The 17,666-nt window shown below is 38.4% G+C and overlaps 1 protein-coding gene across 3 annotated transcripts; it reads right to left on the reverse strand.

Annotated features, from left to right (window-relative positions):
- Positions 1-1,963: 1,963 nt before the first annotated feature.
- Positions 1,964-11,318, reverse strand: LOC129769796 (uncharacterized). Of its 3 annotated transcripts, none has more exons than XM_055772269.1 (4): positions 11,214-11,318; positions 10,865-11,126; positions 10,585-10,798; positions 1,964-10,528 (listed from the first exon to the last, which is right to left on the reverse strand). In XM_055772269.1, exon 4 carries the CDS (start codon positions 7,718-7,720, stop codon positions 6,104-6,106), a length of 1,617 nt encoding a protein of 538 aa, XP_055628244.1. In that variant the 5' UTR covers positions 7,721-10,528; positions 10,585-10,798; positions 10,865-11,126; positions 11,214-11,318; the 3' UTR covers positions 1,964-6,103. The 3 variants fall into 3 exon arrangements, with proteins under 3 accessions (XP_055628244.1, XP_055628245.1, XP_055628243.1); XM_055772270.1 differs by having other exon boundaries at positions 11,208-11,253; XM_055772268.1 differs by having other exon boundaries at positions 10,865-11,256.
- Positions 11,319-17,666: the final 6,348 nt, after the last annotated feature.

The following is a 17,666-nucleotide window of genomic DNA, read 5'->3' on the forward strand; positions in this document are numbered from 1 at the left end:
GTGTGTGTGTGTGTGTGTGGCGGATGCTCCGATGTTTCAAGCGGAACCGTGGCATCACTCTCCTCCTGATGGATTCCCTTTTGGCCTTAGGTGCACAAACAGGCTCTTGGTGACACCGTTCATCAGCGTTTTCATGATAAACGAAATTAGCTTCACAACAACAGCGACAACATGCTCCAATCGATGTTCAATCATAACTGAGTGGGTTTACGAGCGGCGCTCGCTTATATACCGATTGATGATTTCAATAGCCTGTTTTGAAAGCAATTTTAAGACTATTGAAACAAGTTTTTGGATGAAAAAGTAACAAGTATATGACGCGTAGACATTTTATCTTTCAAATGAAGTGTTAATCATACCATTTCGTTCAGTTGTTTAAGAGCTATTAACGCTCAAAATCTCGGTCTCCAGCGTAACGCTTTCGTTCTCGAAACTTTGGTTTTACACCCCGGTATAGAAATGAAAGACGTAGTCCTACGTCAAAAATTATGGAAAGTGGCTCGAAACATGAGAAATCGCTCTTCAACGAATGAAAGCGAAGAATATTCACATCGATGAATTTTGAATTTTGCACGGAAGGTTTGTCCTGATTCCGCTCCTGTGCAAAAAATTGTTCGAGATATACCACAAGATAGGTGCGATCTTGATTCCGAGTTTTCGATGGTAGAATTCTCTCTTGCTCTCCTTTCATGTAACAATTCTGCTCCGGGATCGGATAGAATTTAGTTCAACTTGTTGAAAAATCTCCCTAATGTGGCGAAACATCGCTTGTTGAACTTATTCAATCGGTTTCTGGAGCATAATATTGTTCCAGATGATTGGAGACAAGTACGAGTTATAGCTATTCAAAAACCCGGAAAACCCGCGTCCGACTTCAATTCGTACCGCCCAATAGCAATGCTGTCTTGTATACGGAAATTGTTGGAGAAAATGATCTTGTTTCGCCTTGATCGATGGGTTGAAACGAATGGCCTACTCTCAGATACACAATATGAGTTCCGCAGGGGCAAGGGGACGAATGATTGTCTTGCGTTGCTTTCTTCAGAAATTCAAATGGCTTACGCCGAAAAAAAACAAATGGCTTCAGTATTCTTGGACATAAAGGGGGCCTTTGATTCAATAGAGGTTTTGTCAGACAAATTACACTCTCGGGGTCTGCCGCCTCTATTGAATAATATGTTATATAACTTGCTTTGTGAGAAACATTCGAACTTTTCTCACGGAGATTCGGCAGTAAGTCGGGTCTCTTACATGGGCCTCCCCCAGGGCTCATGTTTAAGGCCCCTTTTGTACAACTTCTATGTAAGCGACATCGACAATTGCCTTACACAAAATTGCAGCCTAAGACAACTTGCAGATGATGGAGTGGTGTCTGTCGTAGGATCAAACGAATCCGACCTGCAAGGACCCTTACAAGATACTTTGAACAATTTTTCAACCTGGGCCATTGGGCTAGGGATCGAATTCTCCACGGAGAAAACAAGGATGGTGGTTTTTTCTAGGAAGCATAGACCAGCAAAACCAAAGCTTCAACTTTTGGGTAAACCGATCACTCATGCTGTGTCATTCAAGTATCTTGGGGTCTGGTTCGACTCCAAATCAGAAGTCGACCGAATTGCTGATCCGCAGCTACCTTTGCAGCATTTGGATCGTGGAATTGCTTAGGACTTCAACACCGACTCGCGCTTTCAAAGTTCCACGGCTATGACGCTGCAGGAGGCTTATTCGAAGATACCAATTTGTGTGCTATCCATGCAAAACGCGTCATGCCCAAGGACATCCAGCTGGCCCCTCGTATCCGAGGAGAGCGTGCTATATTAGCTTAGCATATAATCAACGGCCCTTTTCAGGGCTCCAAATTTGATGGATTAGAGTACAGAAAAGTTTTTTACAGGTCGAACTGAAAGGAGCATTTAGCGAAAATCGTGGTTTCGATAATAATTCGTTACCGGTAGGTGCCATGGATATGGATTTCTTAATGAAGAATATGAAATACATGACATGATGTAGTGAATATATCCCCATATCGAAGAAATCACTTTGGTGAAACTGCATTATAAAATTATTTGTGTACGAATGCCGCAATCGATAGTCGACTCTAATTTGCGCTGAGTAATTTCCTCGGAGGATTCGATTCCTCCTTTGAACATTAATAATCTCTTTCTGGCAAAACGATGTGGTATGAATCACATTATTTGAATGATAGAATGAAGAAGTTTTCTGCCAATTTCCTTCAACCTCCAAACGTATCTTTCTCCCGTTTGTCGTTTTCGCGTTGCCGAAAGACGTGGTCTTACGTTGATCGCACTTGATTGAAAAAATCCAAAACGAAATGTATTTGGTCGCAGATTTATATGAGTAGAAAGCAAATAATCGCTCGAAAATGACTTGATTTTCGCGATGTGAAACATTTTCCGTTTTTCATGTTATGCATCCAATATTGGATACGAAAATTTCCACTGATGGGGAAAAAAAATATTCAGAAGCTTTCCTGTTAATTGCGATTGATTGAAAAATAACAAAACCAAATGTATTTGGTTGCAGTGTTATATGGATAGAAAACATTAAAATAAACTCTTTCGCATGAATGTATTTTTCAATTCCCAGGGGAACTGGCAGATTATTTTTCAGCAACGATGATAGCAACGAGAATTCCGCGCGTGTATGTGTGTGTGTGTGTGTGTGTGTGTGTGTGTGTGGCGGATGCTCCGATGTTTCAAGCGGAACCGTGGCATCACTCTCCTCCTGATGGATTCCCTTTTGGCCTTAGGTGCACAAACAGGCTCTTGGTGACACCGTTCATCAGCGTTTTCATGATAAACGAAATTAGCTTCACAACAACAGCGACAACATGCTCCAATCGATGTTCAATCATAACTGAGTGGGTTTACGAGCGGCGCTCGCTTATATACCGATTGATGATTTCAATAGCCTGTTTTGAAAGCAATTTTAAGACTATTGAAACAAGTTTTTGGATGAAAAAGTAACAAGTATATGACGCGTAGACATTTTATCTTTCAAATGAAGTGTTAATCATACCATTTCGTTCAGTTGTTTAAGAGCTATTAACGCTCAAAATCTCGGTCTCCAGCGTAACGCTTTCGTTCTCGAAACTTTGGTTTTACACCCCGGTATAGAAATGAAAGACGTAGTCCTACGTCAAAAATTATGGAAAGTGGCTCGAAACATGAGAAATCGCTCTTCAACGAATGAAAGCGAAGAATATTCACATCGATGGATTTTGAATTTTGCACGGAAGGTTTGTCCTGATTCCGCTCCTGTGCAAAAAATTGTTCGAGATATACCACAAGATAGGTGCGATCTTGATTCCGAGTTTTCGATGGTAGAATTCTCTCTTGCTCTCCTTTCATGTAACAATTCTGCTCCGGGATCGGATAGAATTTAGTTCAACTTGTTGAAAAATCTCCCTAATGTGGCGAAACATCGCTTGTTGAACTTATTCAATCGGTTTCTGGAGCATAATATTGTTCCAGATGATTGGAGACAAGTACGAGTTATAGCTATTCAAAAACCCGGAAAACCCGCGTCCGACTTCAATTCGTACCGCCCAATAGCAATGCTGTCTTGTATACGGAAATTGTTGGAGAAAATGATCTTGTTTCGCCTTGATCGATGGGTTGAAACGAATGGCCTACTCTCAGATACACAATATGGGTTCCGCAGGGGCAAGGGGACGAATGATTGTCTTGCGTTGCTTTCTTCAGAAATTCAAATGGCTTACGCCGAAAAAAAACAAATGGCTTCAGTATTCTTGGACATAAAGGGGGCCTTTGATTCAATAGAGGTTTTGTCAGACAAATTACACTCTCGGGGTCTGCCGCCTCTATTGAATAATATGTTATATAACTTGCTTTGTGAGAAACATTCGAACTTTTCTCACGGAGATTCGGCAGTAAGTCGGGTCTCTTACATGGGCCTCCCCCAGGGCTCATGTTTAAGCCCCCTTTTGTACAACTTCTATGTAAGCGACATCGACAATTGCCTTACACAAAATTGCAGCCTAAGACAACTTGCAGATGATGGAGTGGTGTCTGTCGTAGGATCAAACGAATCCGACCTGCAAGGACCCTTACAAGATACTTTGAACAATTTTTCAACCTGGGCCATTGGGCTAGGGATCGAATTCTCCACGGAGAAAACAAGGATGGTGGTTTTTTCTAGGAAGCATAGACCAGCAAAACCAAAGCTTCAACTTTTGGGTAAACCGATCACTCATGCTGTGTCATTCAAGTATCTTGGGGTCTGGTTCGACTCCAAATGTACTTGGGGGCCCATATTAGGTATCTGAGTAAAAAATGTCAACAAAGAATAAACTTTCTCCGTACAATTACCGGCACCTGGTGGGGAGCCCATCCCGAAGATCTTATTATGTTGTATCGAACAACTATTCTCTCAGTGATGGAGTATGGCAGTTTCTGTTTTCAATCAGCTGCCAAAACACACCTCATTAAACTCGAGCGAATTCAGTATCTTTGTCTCCGTATTGCGTTGGGATGTATGCCCTCAACGCATACCATGAGTCTCGAGGTTTTGGCAGGCGTACTCCCACTAAAAGATCGCTTCAATTTATTATCTCTTCGGTTCCTCATCCGGTGTAAGGTTATGAATCCATTGGTGATCGGAAATTTTGAGCAATTGATCGAGCTAAATTTTCATTCTAGATTCATGAGTTCATATCATGAATTCATTCATTTCATATTTATTCTTATTTTGCAACGTAAGACCAAGTCTTTTTTATGTTACATTGAGTTGTTCCTAGTAGAAAGTGCCATTTATCAATTTGGATTTACGAGTTTTAAGTTATACAAAATATTAAAAATTTCTTATCAAAAAATGCTCTTTACAATACACAAATATACTAACTTAACTGAAATACTCTTTACATCCTCGTTTGAAAGCTAAGAATGATTTTTGATTGGAAAGATATACAGGTAATGAATTCCAATGTACGACACCTCGAACAAAAAATGAGTTCCCGTACTTGGTTGTACGATACCGCGGTAATATGTATTTTTTGTAACGATTGCTCCTCATAATTTGAAGTTTACTGTGCAAATAATTCGGTTGTTTTGTACTCGCGATGTTATGCAAAAGAAGGCAACAACGAAGTTTGCTGAAATGTATTAATCGACATCCAATAAGTATATGCTGCAGATGTGAAACGCTAGAATACCGACTTAAATTAAAAACGTAGCGTATACATGAGTTTAAGGCGACCTTTAATTTATTGAAGGTCGCCACATAAATAGAGTCAAGTAAAAAATCGCATGCTATAAAATACGGGAGAATTAAACTTTTAAATAGCATCAGTTTTGTAGCAGTGGATAAGAATGAAGAAGTTCTGGAAAGAGTTCGCAAACAGGCATATATTTTTCCACATTGTGACATTACATGATTGTCCCATTCGAAGTTTGATTCGATACGTATACCTAAACTGATTGCGCTGTCGACGAATTGAACAATCTCATTGTTCAACAACAAAACCGGTTTTAGTGAATCGTTTAAAGAACCACCAATAAAAATTGCATTTGTTTTATTAGCATTCAGTGCTAGTTTATTTTTGCACGCCCATTCATAAATTCTCACTATGTCTTCATTAATTTCCTGAGATATTTTAATTGCACATTTTCCTAAACAATTGTAATATATTTGCGCATCATCGGCGAAGAGGTGGATTTCGCAATTTTGAATTACACAAGGGAGGTCATTTATGTATAAGGAGAATAAAATGGGTCCTAATATTGAGCCCTGAGGAACTCCTGATGTTATGGAAAGAAATGACGAAAAAACTCCATTATTGAAAACCACCTGCGATCTTGAACACAGATACGATTTAATTAGGTTAACTGCATGATCTGAAAATGTAAATTTCGTTTTTAATTTTTGGCACAGTATTTCATGAGAAACGGTGTCAAACGCTTTGGAAAAATCTAAAAGAACTAGGACTACTGGCCTTCCGTTGTCAATCACGACTCCAATAACATCAAATACTTTGAGCATTGCTGTTTTTGTACTGTGTTTCGCTCGATAGCCGGACTGAAATGGACTTAACAGGTCATATCTTTTTATATAATTACTTATATTAATTTTGATTATTTTTTCGAACACCTTTGATAATGCACAAAGGATACTGATAGGTCTCAAGTTGTCCAATGAGCTCAAATGGGTTTTTTTCTTTATGGGTATAACTTTGGTTTTTTTTCCAAGCATCTGGAAACACGCTCGTAGTAACTATGTGGTTGAATAGGTGCGTTATTGGTTCAATTAATATCGGACAAATAACCTTCAAAAATTTTAATGGCAACATATCTAGCCCAAGAGCATTTGATTTGATTGCATTCATGGCATAAATAACGTCTTCTTGGTTGATACTATCAAAGTAAAAAGATTCACGCTCCACATACGTTGATTCATTAGAATTATGAATTATTGTGTGATTATCAGTAAAATTTCTGCAAAAAGAGTGATTGATTTCATCAGCAGTGAACTTAATGACAGTTTTTGTCTCCGGTGTTTTAATTCCTAGCTTCTTGACATTTTTCCATAATTCTTTTGTTTGCAAACTCGTGTTTAGCCTGGCTGAAAAATAGTTTCGTTTGGCAGATCGTATGAGCTCATTTACTTTGTTTCGTGCTCTTTTAAAATCAAGAAGAGCATTGGGGTTTTTAAGATGTTTCCATCTCTTATATAACAAATCACGATTAACAATTTCTCTACTTATGGTAGAATTGAACCAAGGATTGACCTTCTTCTTAGAGTAGATTGTACGAATAGGGACGAACATATCGTGTAAATCCGTTAACAAATTATTGAAAAACTCCAATTTTTGGTTGGAGTTATATGTGTTGTAAAAATAACTCCATTCTGCTGAGTGAAAAACATCTATCAATGAGTCAAACTGTATGGCATTATATTCACGGAACTGAATGTTCCTTGGACATAAATTATGATTAAAATCAAGAGATGCAAATACAAGATCGTGGTTGGACAGCACAGGAACTTCTATCTGGTTGAATCTCAAAACTTTAGAAGCATCGTTGGTCAAAATCAAGTCCAACAGTGATGCACCGTTCCGATGAAAAAACGTTGGCTCGCTTCCCAAGCATTGTACCGAATGTGTAGATAGCACGTTACGTAACCTATCCGACTTCGGTGAGTTTACTAAGAGATTAGTGTTAAAATCACCAAGGAAATAAATAAAGTTGTATAAACTTCCATATGTCAATAACAAATGTTCAAGTGATTCATTGCATTCTATTTCTGGTGGGTTGTAAAGCGCAGTCAGTAGTATTTTTTCGTTTTCCAGAAGTACTTCAATTGTGATAAATTCAGTATTAGTCACTCTGAATTGATTATTGGACTTCATGATCAAATTGCAGGTTATACCATTTTTTATGTAAATTAATACACCACCTCCCAAAAGACCTACTCTGTCATGTCGAACAATATTATATCCATCAATGGATATAATAGAATTGTCAATATTCTCATTCAACCACGTTTCACTAACACACAGTATATCAACATTACTTATTTTAACAATCAGACGCAATTCCTCAATCTTGCAAAGCGCACGAGCACAAATACTTTGACAATTCACACAGCATACAGAGAGCTTATTTTTAATTAACGCAGATTTCATCACAGTACCTGGAATGCACCAGTTTGTCGAGGTGTTAGAATTGGAATTATTAGCCATTGGATAAATAGAAGGACTTAGCTATCAAAGGAGGATAATAAAAGAGCATTTCGTAAAAATCTACATTCTTCATTATAACAAACATCCTAGAAAAAGCATCAACATCATATTTTTTTGGCACAAACAGAAACAAGAAATATATGGATCGCCGTATACAGGAACAGTCAACAGATCTCACACAGCAGCAGAATATCATTTGGCAGCAACAGCAGCAACGCGAACCGACTTTCAGGAGGGGAATCATGGAAGAGAGGGAAGGAAAGAAGGATAAACAATAATTCATTAGGAAGGGTTTCACGATAGATGAAAATCATCGTCCGTGGATATGACGATCTCTTTCTCATCGCCAGTTCTCTTCACAAATAGGATACCATTCCGTGTAAATACTCCTCGCAGCCTCCCATCCTTCTTCAGTTGTAGTGCCTTGGATCGTAGTTTTCTGACGTTGGGTCCCAAATTTTCGTTGATATATATTCGTTTGGCAACCGAAAAACCGATATCAGAGAGCGACAGTGAACGTGAGCGAAGATACCGAGAGTAGAAGTCGTTACGCTGGACAGTGATGGCAAATTGTATCAGGATCGTATACACGCTTCCAGCCGTTAGCATTCCCTTGGAGAGTCTACGGATATCGACAAGCGGATAATTTGTCTCAGTATAGCCGAACGTTTTGCACCATGTGTGAAAATATGATAACAGGTTTTCTCCGTCCACATACGGGACTCCGCTCACCACAAGATCGTTTATTCGAGCAGATCTATCCAATGCCAGCGATGTTTCCTTCTTTGCGGCATCGATTGACGAAGTTAACTTGTCAAATGTGCGGTTGTTCTCATCTCGCAGCTTCTCAATATCCGAAGTAATTTCTTTTCGCAATTTGCTCATCTGTGTTGTAAGCGACGACAGGGAATCTCCGAGCTTTTTGAAGTCTTCCTTCACTGTACGTTGATAACTGGCTAGTTGTGATTGCATAAGATTGGCAAGGTCTGCTACAGTCATATCGGCTTCAGTACTCCTACCACCAGATCGTGCTAGGTCACTCCGTAGACGCATTTGACTATCTTTTTCAGTCATGTTGGTATCGATGGCGCACACAACTTAGATAACTGTTCGAATCTTTGTCTCTTTGTACCCCACACAATTGTCGTTCTGCGGTTGCACAAATAAAGAAAATGATCTTTTACACGGTAACTACCGTATATATTTGCATGAAACGACACGACACGAATTGGTACACTAAATCGGTGAATTGGTCAGCATTCGGCGATTTTACAGTTGGGAAAAGTAGCTTGTTTCACTGTTTGTACCGAGACGGAATATTTTTACGTGCACTTCATTCTACTACGCACACACACAATTCACCTCTATGCAGGTTGTTCCTTCTTCGTATATTCCCAACCGTGTTTGTTTTCCTGACTACATCAATTCCTCTGTACATTTCGATCTGTTCATGAAGGAGAAAATCCATGAAAATCCAGATTATCTTAGATTGGGGTTAGTTCCTACAATCTTCAATGCAAAGTATGGGCGTATCAATTGTGATAATATATACTTTACTGATGGGTCCTCTATGAATGAGTCCACAGGATTTGGAGTGTTCAACGTATTTTTTAGCACCTCACACAGTCTTCAGAATCCTTGCTCGGTATATGTTGCTGAATTGGCAGCGATATACTGGGCGCTGGACAGCGTCGCCTCACGACCTGTTGAACACTATTACATTGTAACGGATAGTCTTAGCTCTGTCGAAGCTATCCGTTCAGTGAGGCCGGAAAAGCACTCGCCGTACTTCCTTGAGAGAATACGAGAAATTTTGAGTGCTTTATCCAGACGCTGTTATGTCATTACCTTTGTCTGGGTCCCTTCACATTGCTCAATTCCGGGTAATGAGAGGGCTGACTCATTGGCAAAGGTAGGTGCAATTGAAGGCGATATATATCAGCGTCAAATCGCCTTCAATGAATTTTATTCTTTAGTTCGCAAAAATACCATCGCTAACTGGCAACGCAAGTGGAATGAAGATGAATTGGGCCGGTGGTTTCACTCGATTATCCCAAAGGTTAGCCTCAAACCGTGGTTCAAAAGTCTGGATTTGAGTCGGGACTTTATTCGCACCTTCTCCCGACTCATGTCCAATCACTGTTCGTTAGATGCACTACTCTTCCGTTTCAATCTTGCCAGCAGCAATCTCTGCGTTTGTGGCCAAGGTTATCACGACATCGAGCACGTTGTTTGGTCGTGCGAGGTGTATCTGGTCGCCAGATCGAATTTAGAAAACTCCCTTCGGGCCCGAGGAAGACAGCCCAATGTGCCGGTGAGAGATGTGTTGGCTCGGTTAGACCTTGATTACATGTCCCATATATATGTTTTCCTTAAAGCTATAGATCTTCGTGTGTGATTGTCCCTACATCCTTATACCCTCCTTTCCTTCCTTTGCGAGTAATTCGTCCCCTTGCTATAAATAGTAGAATAAGTTGACATGTAAATAAACTATAGATATACGAATAGATTTAAGAATTGAGTGTTCATCAACATTGTTACAATTTCCTTATATCCCATCCTTCTCCTAAAAATATGTCACCCTTCTAAACTCGAGTACACCGCGAGTAATCGGTTTTCCACCTTACTAACCATAGATGTAAGAAAATAGTTTATATATATATATATATAGTTTTAAAAATATATTTAAGAATTCGGCTCCTTTAAACTTAAGTAACTGAGCCTGTAAAAATAAACGAATTAATAAAAAAAAATTATTTGATAGCACTTTGACTCGAGTTGTACGGTGCGCGAAACCGTCCTATCGATCTGTAATTATTATGGATTAGTTGTAAATATGAAAACACGCCTGAAGCGGTACAAACATTTTGATAAATTAACTGATAACTTCGAAGATTGGTTGAGGCTGCCGATATTGTTGAGAGGACAGTCGGTTCACTGCTTCTTGAAAGTCCTGCGGCGGTTTTGTAGGTTCAGGTCGGAGGCGAAATGTGTCTAATGGCTGAGAGACAGAAGCTGGAGGATTCAGTTGATTTTGTGTGGATGCATCTTGTGGAATATATTGAAAGCCTGAACCCGCTGAATGGTGGAAAAACATTGATTAAACAAGCCTTGCAACACATTTTTATATAAAAAGACACATACATTTACCCAGAAGGTGGTTAAAATCATAACTCTTTCTGGATGCAAAAGTTTTGGTGTTTTTGCATCATTTTTCTTCGATAGGTAGATGATACATCTATGAACATTCCCGAGAAATCAGCTGCGTCCTGTTCCGCTTCCGCGTGTGTTGGAATGTACTTCCTCTTACCCATACAGGGCATTTTTGTCCACAAAGCAGTAGGTTTCGAAGCCGACAGCATCGGAGTCACTGCTTCTAATGTTTGCACTACGTTGAAGTAATTTCCTAAAATGAATAAGATTAGATGTACTATTACATTTATTATAAACAGTGGTTAATCTTTATTCATTATTTAAACGTAATCACACGGACAAGTAAATGCTGAATCAGCCTTTAGACGATGCAGTCAGCGCTCTAGTTGAAGTATCCAGTGAATAGAGAACAGACACTCTGTTCCAGTTAGAGGCCAATTAAGGCTGATTTAGACGATGCCAGTCAGCGCTCTAGTTGAGGTATCCAGTGAACAGAGAACAGACATTCTGTCCAAGTTACTTGTACCAGTATCGAACAAGTAATTGGCCTCTAACTTGAACAGAGTGTCTGTTCTCTATTCACTGGATACTTCAACTAGAGCGCTGACTGGCATTGTCTAAATCAGCCTTTACTTGTTCGATACTGGTACAAATAACTTGAACAGAGTGTCTGTTTTCTGTTCACTGGATACTTCAACTAGAGCGCTGACTGGCATCGTCTAAATCAGCCTTAAAACGCTAAAGGCTGATTTAGACGATGCAGTCAGCGCTCTAGTTGAAGTATGCAGTGAATAGAGAACAGACACTCTGTTTAAGTTAGAGGCCAATTACTTGTTCAATACTGGTACAAGTAACTTGAACAGAGTGTCTGTTCTCTGTTCACTGGATACTTTAACTAGAGCGCTGACTGGCATCGTCTAAATCAGCCTTAAGACAAGACGTGACCAGCGTTGCCAATGTTCCAGTTTAAACTGGATTCTTCCAGTTTTTTTTCCTCGATCCAGTCATACAGTTAAACCCTGAAATCTTCCAGTTTTTCAAATATTGTCCAGTTTTATCCAGTTTTTTATATGGTTGCTTCATTTTACCAGGTTTTTGTAAAATATATTCATTATGCATAAACATTATCCCTCCCTCACCCTTCCTATTCCTTGGCCAATTTTGTTTTTTGACATTTTTCGTTCGATCGATAGTATAATATAATAAATAAAGGGAGATCCAAAGTGTACATTTTCTTTTCTTACGTACTCCCAGTATTATTATTTTTTTTTACATCCGAAAATCAATACGGTTAGCGTGCAGTGCAGTTATATAACGTCTTAACATCAGACGTGATAGGTCCTCCAAATAATTCTAAAGCTCAGAAGATCATACTGTCAATGTGCTCCATATTTTTAATTGATATGAATATGAAAACCAAGTAATATTCCCTCCGTTTACATTTGTTTACATCAATCGACCATTTGACGAAATGAAAATCCGAAAATATCATTTATTACAACATACGGGAAAGATTATTTTTAGGTAATCTGAAAAGGAAAACCTGTACAATTATTTGGATCGGTTATACATTCCATTATTTATCGCATCTTTTCCCATCGAAATCCAATCGCAACGTTGGAAAATTAACTGTGGGAAACCTGAGAAGGTAACTGAGAGAACTTCTCGAAAATCAATCATCCCGGTGTTATTCATAGCGTATACACTTTATAGAATTCCATTCGCGACGGCGGAGAGTTATTATTAGGAAACCTGGAGAGATAACTAAAACTAATCGGACCGGCGATATATCGAACTCTAATCTGGAAGGGGAGAGTTATCTTTTGGAAACCTGAGAATCCGAGAGAACTCCTCTAGAACCTTGAAGATATTATGCATCGCGCATACGCTTTATAGGAATCTCATCGGGACGGAGGAGAGTGATTTTTTGGTAACCTGAGAAGGTAACCGAGAGAACTCCTCTAAATTCAATATTCCCGGCGATATGTTCCGTTATCAATTGCGCGTACTCTGTATCGAACTTCAGTCGCAACGGTGGAGAGTTATCTTTCTCTAGGTAGTAGCCACGAATAGCAACTTACAACCGTTCTCCTTATGGGCTTTGGGATGTTTTATTCGGACTTGCTACTATAGAGATCCGCCGTTGGCAGGTGAAGTTTTTTATTTCATATTCTTCGTGAATGCGAAAAACATAGCTATGAAGATGGTCAAAAAACACAACAGAAATGTCAAAATTCGAGAAGGAAAAGAACAAAAAATTCAGGTTAGGTTTGATGCAGTAATCTATAACCAGAAGCCGTGTAATACGAGATTTTTTAAGTTTTATCCAAAAAAAAACATATTTTTTAGAGGGTTTACAAGAAAAATTGCTCAAATGTTGTTTCACAGTAATGTTCGAGTGGTGGAAGACGTTATTTTGATATTTTGTTTATTTCGCTATTTTATGATCTACTATACGCTTTGAAGGGAATACTATTTCTCGGACATTGGAATAAGTATAAAAAATGATTTTAGATGAATAAAAGTCGAACTTCTTAAAGTAAAACGATTTCACAGGATCCAGTTTTCTTCCAGTTTTTTTTAAAAATATTATTGGCAACCCTGGACGTGACAACTGGCTTCTTATTCTTCTTTCTGCATTTTCGTCGACCAAGTGCTAGATAAAAGGAAAGCGAGATGTGAAGGTTGCCAAATGTTATAAAATTTCGGAAGATTATTTTCCAATGAAAAACATGTGTTCTTCGTATCATGTATTTTCTGAGCTGCACAATTTTTTTGTATTAATTCTTCAACCGAATGTCACATATTTCAAACAATAAGTACTTTCCTGTTATTTTGGTATGCAAAAAAAATTAAATGTGAAGAGATAGAGAAAACTAGAAAACGTAGATTTGATAGTAGGAGTATATGTTGAAATACATGAATTAAATTCATAGTTCATTTTATTTATCAAGAGATTATGGGCCTTACCGTTTACACTTCACGATGAAATAGAAATGAACGAAGCGCCATTAAATTTAGTTTAACGAGTTAAAGAAAATTATGGGTTTTCAGGTAGAATGAACCCTTTTCAAATATAAATTATGAATAAAAATTAAATTTTCCGTATCAAATTAGTGTGAATGTGAATGTGAATGGAAAACTTTGCTTTCTACATTTGGTAAAATAATCTCGTACAAAAATTGTATTTGAAGATAATTTTATATTATAATGATAAGTTTTAGTGAGAATATCGGAAAGTGTATAGAAAATAGGTCAAGTTAGGGTAAGAAACACGTGCTTCAAGTAAATAAATAACGCCAAGCAAAAATTTTCATTCAGATTTTAGCAATTTAAAAGTGCCTTCGGACTGAGTAGTAAGGCTTGCTAAAAACTAATTTCGTATCCAGATGTCGGCACCGTATCGTTGTTATTTGTTATTTGATCCTAATTTTATTGCTAACTGCTTTACTTCTCTGCTAGGCCGCTGCTATTATGCTATGCTAGATGGCAAGAGAATCACAAAAAGATGTAGGGTGGAAATTCCGATGCAATGTCTCCCTCTCTTCAGGAACTGAGCACCGGACGTAACAGAAACGAAAATATACAAAGAATCCATAATAGAAATTTTCGCTAAAATGAAATGTGAATGCAACTATTATTCAATTTTGAATATATTTGGGAACACTGTGAAAAGGTTGGAAATCCCACTTTTGTATATTTATCTTCGTCAATTGTTTTCCTCATCAACCAATCAGAAGCCGAGTTGCAAGTGGTCCGAGTTTGACAGAAGAAGTGGTCCGGAATCGGTCCCCTGTTGTCATGTCTCGTCTCAGGTAAAACGGAAACAACTACTTTCGTAGCAGATTGTAAACAAAAACGAATTTGACAGTTTGTGTGCAGTATTCAGAGTACCGTCTAGCCGAGATGAACAATAGAAGGTGGGAAGATTCACGGGTTTCGGTTGTGTTGAACTTTTATGTTAGTAGCCAGGAAGATAGGAAGTTCACATACCAGGCATACCAGTCAGTTACTCGAATGGTACAAAATTGAATGTGTCAACGAATAACGTTGAAAGAGGATATACAGAAGCTAATTACAGATTTCCAAATTATTATTTTCGCATAATAAAAAAAAACAGAACATATCACGAACTAAAATGTTTAATTTTTTCTTTGATTTCAGAAATAGTATTCTAATGTCTACTATGTTTGGATTCTAGAGCAACTTCATGGAAGTTTGACTTTTGTCAGCAACTTTATTTACTTTTTTCACAATTAGGGTGCTGAAAACTTCAGTCGTCTAAAACTAAGACGCAAACGGAAAACTTTTCATCTCAATCTAAGTCATACGGAGTCAATTAAATTTATTTTTCAAGTTCATTTTACATGAAAAAACTTGTAACCTTTTTTTCCCATGCACTGTCAAATGTTTATCCGTCAAAGGAACAAAAGATTGTGTGACTCTGACTTTGTTCGTATACGTTTTTGGTCGACGTAACGAGAAGTAAAATTGAATTGAAATTAAGTTTGGACACTTCAAAAATCCTGAAATTTAAGTTTCTGTTAAAATGTCGGGCCCTTATGATTTTGAACGCTAGCATTGATTTAGGAAAAAAAATTTCATTTGCTTATTTTTACTTTCAATAACAACACTTTTCCTATGTAGTGGACTATTATAAGAAAAGTAACATACATAAACAAAATCTGTGACGTCACAGATTTAAAAAATCTTCCCACCTTTCATTTTCCATCTCGCCGTGGAGCAGTGTACGTCATAACATTTCTCCAACTGTAAGACCCCCCGCATACTACAGACTTTCTGTCAACCAACAGTTTGGTCGAGTCGGCCTTCTGGTGCAAAAATCGACCCAACTGAATCAGCGTAATGTGCGCACATGCATACCTCTCCGTACTGATTTAGGCGGCGGTGACACTGGATGCTAGAGGTGTGCAAATCAGCTCATCATGATGAACAGCTCTGATCATATCAGCTCATCTAAATGAGCTGTTCTTTATGAACAGCTCTTCAGCTCAGTTGTCAGTGCCGACTTTCAATTTGGGTCCCAAACTCGATAGCCACGAAGCCAGTTTGAAAATGTTAAAATTCAAATGAAATTTTTCACACCATATTATTAATTACTTGAAACACGTATTCCAGACTATTATTTACAACAGACTCGGCGAGTACAACATTTCCGACATTTTTACTGAGGCTTTACATTACAATAGAAAGTTTTCTTCAAAAAAAAAAAAAAATCTTATGAGATTTTTGCACCGCCTGCAAACAAAGTGTTTTTCATTGAAATAGAATACTCATTTGATAAACAGAAGTTAATTTTCATTAATAATTTGAATTTTAAAAACGTGTTCATTCTGCCTGAGAGCCAATTATTATTTTTGGCGCCCCCTAAACTGGTAAACAAAGCTCAATGCGAATATAACAGTTGAAAAGACGAGGGACAAATGAAACTAAACTGATGTCTTAACACGAAGAGCGAGAGACGGTCAGTTCATTTGAATCTTACAGCTCACACACTCTCTTCAATTCTACAGCTCTTTTCTCTCCTTCATCATCATCAAAGTGAGCTGAAGAGCTGTTTGATTTTTTTTGCGAGCTGTTCCGCGTCAACTCACTTCAAAGAGTCGATTCTTCGGAACAGCTCATGAGCGGATGGCACATCTCTACTGGATGCAGAGAAGTGATCGTACGAATTGTATGCAATAGTGAAAGTAAACAACCACATTGAGTTGTATTGGTGTGGTTACATTGCTTCCCCCTTGCTTCGTTCGAATTCGTCTGTTTCTATCGAACAAAATTGTTTGTTTCTATTCGTACAATCAAATTTTCGTGCGTACTCCTATCCAAAGTAACCTTAGCCTTAGAGCCCCCGCACACTACAGACTTTTTTTCAGCCGACAGTTTGGTCGGATCGGGCTACTGGTGCAAAAACCGACCCAACTTAATCGGTGTAATGTGCGCACATGCATACCTCTCTGTACTGATTAAGAAGCCGACCGAACTATCGGTCGACAAGTCAGTCTGCAGTCGGCGGGGGCTCTAAGAAGCCGACCAAACTATCGGTCTACAAATCAGTCTGCAGTATGCGGGGGCTCTAAAACGGCTTTTGTTCAATACATGACGTATTACTGGAATAAGCAATAGCGGCAAGCGTTTTTGAAGCTTTTGTTCGACTCCGTTATTTATACAGTTTCGTTGACCAATTATTCCGTTGAGAATGTTCTGCTGTAGTAGTAAGAAAGATTTAGATTGAATCTTTAAGTGGTCTAACGGAGCAAAAGGTTCGATGGAAAATTATCGATGCAAACATCATGGGTTTGAATCCCGGCAGTAGAGAAACTATATGTGTTGTATAAAATATTTATAATTTTTTTTTACAGCCAAATACATGCGAATGAGGTTCATAGCAAATGGCAAAGGGCTGATTGAAAAAGGGTGCAACAATTATACATTTTATTTATTTTTTTAACGCTCATCAAAAGCTGAACAAATTTAATCTAGTAGCTGTAACAGACTCTAACAAGCGTATGGTCAAGGTGCGGCGGCAGCGGTATTGAATTAAAGAGACTTTAAACTCTGAGGGTTCATTCATCTCTGATGGTCAAGGTGTTAAAAAACAAATTCTATTTATAGAATTTCCGTAAACGTTGCTGGTTCGCATTTGTGTCAGGTGGAATAAACGTTGGCGAGGCTGAACTGGTTCTAGCTGAGGAGTAGCTCTTGATGAGATGAGGGAAGGATTTCGATGACTTGTCCTAGGTTCGGGAGCTTCGAGAAGCTGACTCTCGAATGA

The sequence above is a fragment of the Toxorhynchites rutilus genome, chromosome 2 (genome assembly GCF_029784135.1).
Source record: "Toxorhynchites rutilus septentrionalis strain SRP chromosome 2, ASM2978413v1, whole genome shotgun sequence".
Lineage (NCBI taxonomy): Eukaryota > Metazoa > Arthropoda > Insecta > Diptera > Culicidae > Toxorhynchites > Toxorhynchites rutilus.

What these genes read in the sequence shown, in the direction of transcription:
- LOC129769796 (XM_055772269.1), bottom strand. Translation starts at nt 7,720, where the DNA reads ATGGCTAATAATTCCAATTCTAACACCTCGACAAACTGGTGCATTCCA.